The 8,969-nt window shown below is 46.1% G+C and overlaps 1 protein-coding gene across 1 annotated transcript in view; it reads right to left on the bottom strand.

Moving 5' to 3' along the window:
- Nucleotides 1-8,969, bottom strand: part of Ppm1h (protein phosphatase, Mg2+/Mn2+ dependent 1H) — a 259,006-nt gene that overhangs the window by 57,917 nt on the left and 192,120 nt on the right. The window contains exon 6 of the mRNA XM_021174330.2: nucleotides 4,538-4,656. Coding sequence (XP_021029989.1) covers nucleotides 4,538-4,656 — 119 coding nt within the window. The remainder of the gene's footprint in view (nucleotides 1-4,537; nucleotides 4,657-8,969) is intronic.

Genomic DNA, 8,969 nt, shown 5'->3' with positions numbered 1-8,969 from the left:
GGGAGAGGGAGAGGGAGAGGGAGAGGGAGAGGGAGAGGGAGAGTCTCCAATTCGTGTAAGACTTGTGTGTTGATGGAAGCTACGCAAACTGGAAATCCTGGGTCTTGATTTGTTCAACGGAGAGACTGAAACAAGGGGACTCAATATTCCAGTCATCAGCAGTACAGAGACAGTCGTGCACACTTAAAGTGATGTGACTCGGGCCACATCGCACCCCTGTCTCATACTCGATGTACTGAGTATGTTATACTTTGACAGCAAAAATTTGAGGAATTAGCTAAAGCTCTCATCACAGGACTTGGTCCTTAGCTCTTCCAGTAACTGTCAGCCAGCGGTTACTCTCATGACTAATGGAGGAAGTGAAAACCTTCCACAACTAGGAATTTCCTGCAAGGCTTAAACAGCATGGGAGTGTTAGCCTTTTGTTAGCCATTTCAGGGGAAAGAGTTCATGGCCCAAGGTTACTTCTGAAGCCAAGAAACACAAGGCAAGGCGAGGTAAGGAACAATTTGCATCCTGGAGAAGGATACACTTCTATAGCTCGGTCGTCCACCTGCGGCTACTGCCACCCGCTTGGCTGTCATTTAAGGTTTTACTGGGAAAAGAAACAGGCTTCAGATCCTCCCACCCTTCACCCTTCTCATAAATTAGTACTTTTTTTTTTTTTTTTTTGGGTTTTTCGAGACAGGGTTTCTCTGTGTAGCCCTGGCTGTCCTGGAACTCACTTTGTAGACCAGGCTGGCCTCGAGCTCAGAAATCTGCCCGCCTCAGCCTCCCGAGTGCTCGGATTAAAGGCGTGCGTCACCACGCCCGTCTTCATAAATTTGTACTGCAACCTTTCTCCTCTGTAGACAACTGGGAAAGGAAGCAGCAGGCACCATGTTTCAGAATAACTCCTTGGGGCCTAGGCAATGTAGCTCAATTGGTAGAGCGTTTACGCAGCACACAGAAAGCCCTGGCTTCTGTCTTCGTGTCTGCACAATCGGGTGTGATGGCTTGCACCTATATACCCAGAACTTGGAGGGAGGGGACAGGAATAGTCAGAAGTTAGCCCTGATGTACGACTGTACTAAATCCCCCCCCCCCCCCGGAGCTGTGGCTCGTGGCGGAGCACTTCCTAAGGATTCACAAGGCCCTGGCTTCCATCTCTAGCTAACTAGCAAGCTCCAGGCCGGTTTAGGCTATGTGAGACCCTTTTCAACCTCGTTCCCCCCACCACCAAATAAACAAACAAATAAATGTGCTACACAAAACAAAAACAAAACAACTGTGCATGATCTGAAGCCTTCTGTTAGAGTGTTGAGAACACATTCAAGAGCAACTTATTCTACTTGGGTCAGAAGTGTGATTTACATCGGCTGCCCTGTAAATGGGTTTGGAACTCCCCAAGTTCCTCCTGTTTTCAACTCAAAAGAAAGCCCAGGTAGGAAACACACAAAGACCTACATAAATCCAGTTCATAGCCACGCCTGTAAATCAACGGCCACCCTGGGAATTACCCTGGAAGCAAATCAAATCCTGTCTGACTGAAGAAGCCATTCCCAGTCTTGGCTACTCAATTATTTAGTGCCTTCGGTGAAGTTCCACGCAATTAAAAGCAGCTCATGGGTTCTGTGCGTAGCATCAGGCTCACACATACATGGGAGTGGGGATGGGAGAAGAAGGTTTCTCTGAAACCTGTCTAGCAAAGGGTCCGCCCACCCACTGCTATGTGACGTGCATAGGAAGTCGGATATAATCGAGTCCTTGAACTTACGTTTAAAAAATTACAAAATGTAGGGCACTTTAGCCTTGTTAAAGGGAGTGATATATGAGCCACTCCAAAAATTGAGAGACCGAAAAAGGAACATAAAACCCCTAACCTCATCACACAGTTTGAGAGAATAGTTACAGCCTTTGAAAGTGTCTTGTCTATTAAATTGATGACTCCTATCCTCCAAAGTGCTTTCCAAAGCCAGTAAGAAACGGGACACCACCTCTCCACCCTGAGTGGAGGAACACACCAGGTATCTGCCACAAAGACACTCTTCCTAGGACAACAGAGGCACGGTATTGATGCCTTGGGTTTCCACCCAATTCTCACCCTGGTTTAGAAAGAATGAGCAAACACCTCACCTCAATTTCAACATATCTTGAAGAACACCTCAGTCCTTCTCACTCACTATCTGACCTGCCCCTCAGCCTCCTTCATCCTGGGATACCTGCTGCTCTGTGACAAGCACTGGTCTGCGCGCTGGTTATACACTGTCTGAGAAGACATTTAAACAGGCCACTGACTGGTCCGACTCACACTTTGCATGCACACCTAAGTCACTTTGTTTCCTGTCCATTTCCATTATCATTTCCTGTTTGCACCCTCATATCTGTGCTGGGAGACCTCGCCTCTTATCTATGTCTATAGAGTCTGCCTATACCACTCTCCCTCTGGGTACCTGAGTCCGCTTTCTAAAGTCAGTTTATCCCACCCTTCCCTTAATATAACCTCCTGAAGACATCCCTTTCATTTAATTGTCCCCAGGAATACACAGAGCAGCTTATAGCATCCCACAGGAAATCTAAATTGCTGCCTAGCTTCCCACGTCTCCATCAATACCACCTCAGTCTGTTCCCTTCACACACACACACACACACACACACACCACCGAATTTAGATTATGCCCTACCTTATCATTTTAGATGGATTCTTCTTTCCTGCACTCACAATTGCATACATTCCCATATACTCCTCGCCCTGTATTTCCAAATTCCAAAAATACTTTTATCTAAAGTCCTCCATGTGCTATCAAACCTTATACTTGATTTTTAATAAGAAGTGCTCATTTTCAAGATTGGACACAAGTGTATTAGAAGATGTTCGAATGACGACTCTAGGACTTAAAAACTCACAGCTGTAAATATCATGAGCTCTACGGAAAAATTTACCCCTGTTTTGGAGTTGGGGCAAATCTTTTAGGCTCTGTGGGCCACACAGAGTCTCCTGTGACTTCACACCACACAGTGCCCCGGGCACTCTGGAGGCAGCCACAGTGCTGAGACAAGGACGTGCGTCCGTTTTAAATTATAATTCGCAGACACAGACGGCAAGCAGCCGCCGGCTCTCTAGCATGGCTTACTGATTTCGTCCGAGAGGAGGAAAAGTAGGTTGGATTTGGGATCTGCTTCTCCACTTAGCAAAAGACAAAAATAAAACACCCAAGGACCATCAGAAATCTTTCAGACCAATCTCTGTCCTCCTCGGGTAGCTGAACTTGTTCCTTTATGACACTATGTGTCCCAGACCCCCAGGTTCAATGTCATCATCAGGGCAATCTGGGCTATGACCATCTGTTACAACCGTTTTGACCAATGAAGAGAAGATGATATATCTCCTGCCAACAAAGTTGGCAACATGGTGAAGAAAGAGCAAGCTGCCTCCATCTTCTGCTGCCCTTCAGGTTGGCAAGAGGCTCCTTCACTAGGATCTCAGGGCGGAAGAGCGCATCACATACCCTCACTTCAACGTGCGAGGTGGTGCTCTCTCACACCAACCGTGTTTCACCTAAGTCCATCATTCCGCCCATTATTCTGACGGAAAGAGTAAGGTCTTAGCCAACACTGGTCAGCTGTAGACCATGGTCTTGGTGCTTGTATAGGTGTGTTTGGGGAACAGAGCACGCCATGCCAAGAGCTCTTATTTCATTCGGAATGTAATAAAATATATCCTTACTCTATGTGGGTTGTATAAGTCTATATTCAACCATTCCCAGATGGAATATATATTTTAAAAAGCATATGTAGTAAAAATGCCCAGAATTTTTTCCTTGTCATAATTTCTTAAATGATATACCAACCACTCACATAGCATTTACCTTGAGTTGAGTATTTTAAGTAGTCTTCAAGGACTTGAAATGTAAAGGGAAGCTATGCATAGACTAAATGCAGACAGTGTGCCATTTCTATGAGGGACTTGGATAGTGTCCGATTTTAGATACCTGTAGAGGACCCTGGAGCTGATAAATCTCTCAAGGATACAGAGGGGCACCTGTAAAGAAAATAGCTCATCTCCCTCAGGCTTCACAGTGACTCTTTGAAGGTGATACCTTTTTCATACTTTATCCATGAAATATAAATAGGCTCTTGGGTTAGTTTACCCATCTCATTCATTCAGAAACTCATGAACTGAAATTCAAACTCAAGCCCACATGGCTCACTAAGTCACATTCTCTTGTGCCCTTCTCGTTCCTTGATGTTCTAAAAATATTGTGTATGAGTGTGTGTGTGTGTGTGTTTGTGTGTGTGTGTCTCTGTCTAGACACACACACACAGCTTCCAAATGACTGGGTCACGTGAGTCAGGAATGGAGTCAGGTTCACCATACCAGGTGTCCCTGAGGAGCGCCTCGGAAAGGCAGAGGCAAAGTCACACAGGAGATCCAAGCACCGGTCCTAGGTGGCTGTGGACTCTTGTCCTTCACTGTGAGCCCAGGTCCCTGGCTGCATTTGTGCTGTCGATTTTACATGACGTGGTGGTGCCTAGGCACAGGGAAGTGACTTCTTACCAGCCTGTCATATTAAAGTCCCGGTACAGCATCTTCTTCCCGAGTTCCTTCCTCTGCACTCTCCTTGGAAACTCCAAATGTGTGAACTCATTTCCCAGCAAGTGAGGCTGCATGAACGCCTAATAGCAGAAAGAAAAAAGAAAAAAAAGAAAAGAAAAGAAAAAGCCACAGACAGATTTTAGAAGACAAAATAAAACTCGAGTATGTTTAGCAAATTGAGACAAGCCTCACTTCAAAAACAGGAAAACTGTCTTCTATGTTGAAGGAAGTAGATACATTTCAGAACTTAAAACAGTAACAGAGGGCGAGTAAATAAAAACTCTGCCCAGGACTTACCAGGGCTGTCGCTGTGGCACTCGATAAGTTAATTGTAATCAAAGGCGTGCATTTGATGTATTAATTGTAATCAAAGGAGCACACAGCCCATGGCTTAGGGAAGAGAGCAGGCTTCCTCAAAGTTCAGATTGCAGTTCAAATTCAAGATGGTTTTACTTTCCGGAATGTATGCTGGCCAGACTGAGGCCAGCAAGGTCACCCTGACTCCTCCCTACCCACCTCAGCTCTCTTCTAGTTTAACAGAACCTCCCATGGATTTGCCTTTGAAAATCTGCAAGAGAGTCTCCAGAACACACAAGACTCAGATCCCTCCCAGCGGGACTAGACACACAGACAGGAGCGTCTGCTGGGCCCATTCCTCCTTCAGATGGCCCTGTAGTTGTCTCCCCCCCCTCACCCCAGACTATTCCTCCTCCCTCCCCGCAACAGATGGCTTCTCCTTTTCCCTCCCTGTAAATCTATGTTCATCTTACAAGAGTCTCCAGCACACAGCCATACCCAGGGTTGTTTTGAAAGAGCAGTCTCATGGTTACGGTTAAAAGGCAAACCTAGCTATCCAAGAGATGGACTGGTCACATTCCAACTTCCCCACTGAAGCCACAGACCCTCATGCCTGTGTTAGAACCGTGGCACACCATGCCCAATTCTTGCATGAGAGCTTGGCTCTCCTTATGGCAGGGAGGAGTGGGCAGGGTTCATCATGGCCAGTCACTGTAGGGAGGCAAGGGATTCCTGTCACAGAACAGATGGCCACCTCCTCTGTTAACTGAAACAAGCTGAGTATCATTTACCTGAAATGCTTAGGGCAGGGAGTATTTGTGGGGGGAGGGGGTCACAAGTGGAGTACTTCCAGATACATAATGTGAAATCTTAGGGCTAGGACCCAAGTTTATATGAAATTCATTTATGTTTCAGAAACCTATTATACACACAGCCTGAAGGCTTCAGTTATGTGTTCGGACTACAACCCGTCGTATGAGGTCAAGTGTGGAATTTTCCACTTAGTGCATTATGTCAGCACTCAAAACATTTTTAGGTTTGGGAGCATTTCTGATTTTGGGTTTTGGGATCGGGGATGATCAACCTACACCAGGCATGCATTTCCCACAGCCTCTTTCCCGAGGCAGCAGATCTCCACTGATGCTTATGATCTGGAAGTACTAGAGAGCGCCTCCAGAAGTTCTTGCTGTCAGGAAGGAAGGAAGCAAGCTGAACTATTGCCAGGCTGTGCATCTCTCACGCAGGAGTTCCAGGCAGAGCAGTGAGGATGGCAAGACACGGGGAGGAGGACTGACGATGAAGAGATTTTGTCTTCCTGTCCAGTAGGACTCCAAATGGCTCCAGATCTAGTAGGAGCCATCTTAGTCAGGGTTTCTATTCCTGCACAGATATCAGGACCAAGAAGCAAGTTGGGAAGGAAAGGGTTTATTCAGCTTACACTTCCACACTGCTGTTCATCAATAAAGGAAGTCAGGACTGGAACTCAAGCAGGACAGGAGCAAGAGCTGATGCAGACAGAGGCCATGGAGGGATGTTACTTACTGGCTTGCTCAGCTTGCTTTCTTATAGAACCCAAGACTACTAGTCCAGGGATGGCACCACTCACGATGGGCCCTCCCCTCTTGATCACTAATTGAGAAAATGATCCCATGGAGGCATTTCCTCAAGGGAGGCTCCTTTCTCTGTGATAACTCCAGCTTGTATCAAGTTGACACAAAGGCAGCCCGTACAGGAGCCATGCCCACTCTGAGGGGCTCTGATCGGTAACAGGGATGTTTAAACGCCAGGTTTCATGGATATAAAGCTTCCTGGGTAGGAAGAAAATGAACACGCCATGGAGCAGGTGCTGCTCAAAGCCAATGAGCTCTGCATCACAAATTTTGTGATCTTAATGAGTTCTTTAATCTCTTGAGCCCTGGTTTCATTGTCTTTAAAGTGACATTATAACTGACATTTTCATAATTAGATATCTTAAATGCGCTCATCGCGATTGTATTTGCTCATGGAAAACAACGAAGGCTGGAGAGATGGCTAAGTAGGTAAAATAGTACACCATGAAGCCCCGAGTTCAAGTCCCCAAACCCAGGTCAAGCTGGGCGTGGTCATGTGTGGTTGCTATGCCAGTGCTCCTCAGTGAGATGCGAGGCCAAGAGGCAGGAGCTTGGAAGCTCACCCCGAGAGCTCAACCCTGGCTCAAACAGGGTTGAAGGTAAGAACTGGTACCTGACCTCTGATCTCCACACATTCACTTTGGCATGTCCTCACCCATGCGCAAGCACACACACACACACACACAGAGGGACAAAGACAGAGAAAGGTGACTTTTAACTCCATGTAATGATTTCGAATGCTTAGTGCTTTCTGAGTTCTCTCATTACGATTTCCTTCCAAAAATCTCAGGGCAGGAGGAACCACTACTTAATTTGTCGGCCCTAGAACCAAAGTAGAGAATTTCAACACAGGGACAGGAGTGCATGACACTAAACACAAGGCCCTGTGTGACTGTGCCAGTGATGTGCCTATGCAGTAGCCACGCCCAAAGGATAGTTAGGATGTTGTTGCTCTTTAGAGTTGATCCACTGGTGTTGGGGGTAGTAGTGTGTACTGAGAGGCAGAGGCAGGCAGATCTCTGTGAGTTTGAGGTTAGCCTGGTCTACAGAGTGAGTTCGGACAGCCAGGACTATACAGAGAAACCCTGTCTTAAAAACAAAACAAAGGGCTGGAGTGATGGCTCAGCGGTTAAAAGCACTGACTGCTCTTCCGAAGGTCCCGAGTTCAAATCCCAGCAACTACATGGTGGTTCACAACCATCTGTAATGGGATCTGACGCCTTCTTCTGGGGTTTCTGAAGACAGCTACAGTGTACTTACATATAATAAATAAATAAATCTTAAAAAATCCAAAAAACGAAATAAAGCAAAACGACATACAAACAGGAACAGAAAGCACAGAACTGACCTTGGGGAGTAACAGGCAGGGGCATCCCTCATGTACCCTCATCCTTTCCCGACTGCAAAGCTGTACCAGCATGGAGGTCTGGTCCATTTCCTACCCCCAGGTTGGACTGACTGATTTAGGGGTTACATTTGCTTTATACAAGTACTTCACCTTCCGTATCTCACTCAACCATCCCACAAACCCCGTGACATGGACGCAACTTAAAAAACAAGGAGACGGGGCAGGAGCCATGGCTCAGCAGTTTAAGTACAAGGATATGGGTTTGGTGTCCAGTGCTTACAAAGGGCCTCGGAATCACCCGTAACTCCAACTCCAGGGAAGTGGATGCCCTTTCCTGACCTTCGCATGTACCATACATGTATGCAGTACATAATCACACTTACAGGTAGAAGACTCATACCCAGAAAGTAAAAATAAACGAATCTTTTAAAAAGTTCACTTCCAAATATTTAAAGACCAATCAAAACGAACAAGCAACAAACCAAACTAAAACAAAACCCAAAGGAACAGGCCTTAAAAAGTCAAGGCACCAAATCCAATGCATGAGCTAGGACTGGGTGGTTCTGGGCCCGAGCTAAACACCCCGATTGAAATTCCCACCCACCCTGTGTGGGCTGTCGACACCCCCACATGCTTACACAGATGGTAAGAGGCCCCCCAAAGCCTTGCTGGTGTCTGCTCTTAGATCACGAAATCTGAAGTGGCAGTTAAAAATAAATACAACACAGAGCTGCACATGGCACGGTACAAGGATGCATCTGACAGTCTCACAGTAATTAAAAAAAACCAAAAAAAACAAAAACCAGACAAACCCCTCAATACAAAACTAAGTAGTATGAACTCACAGATGCCCTAACACACTTGATTTACCTGTAAAGAAGCAGGTTATTAAGAAACAGGCACAAGCCAGGCAGTGACAGCGCACGTCTTTAATCCCAGCACTTAGGGGGCTAAAGCATGTGGATCTCTGAGTTAGAGGCCAGCCTGGTCTATAGAGCGAGTTCCAGAAGCAAAGAGACCCTGTCTCAAAAATGAAAAACAACCTTCACGTGGAAACTGAACAACACTCTTCTCAATGATACCTTGGTCAAGGAAGGAATAAAGAAAGAAATTAAGGACTTTTTAGAGTTCAATGAAA

Source organism: Mus caroli, chromosome 10, assembly GCF_900094665.2.
Source record: "Mus caroli chromosome 10, CAROLI_EIJ_v1.1, whole genome shotgun sequence".
NCBI classification, from domain to species: domain Eukaryota; kingdom Metazoa; phylum Chordata; class Mammalia; order Rodentia; family Muridae; genus Mus; species Mus caroli.
The sequence above is the reverse complement of the archived record's forward strand: the minus strand, read 5'-3'. Positions and strand labels throughout refer to the sequence as shown.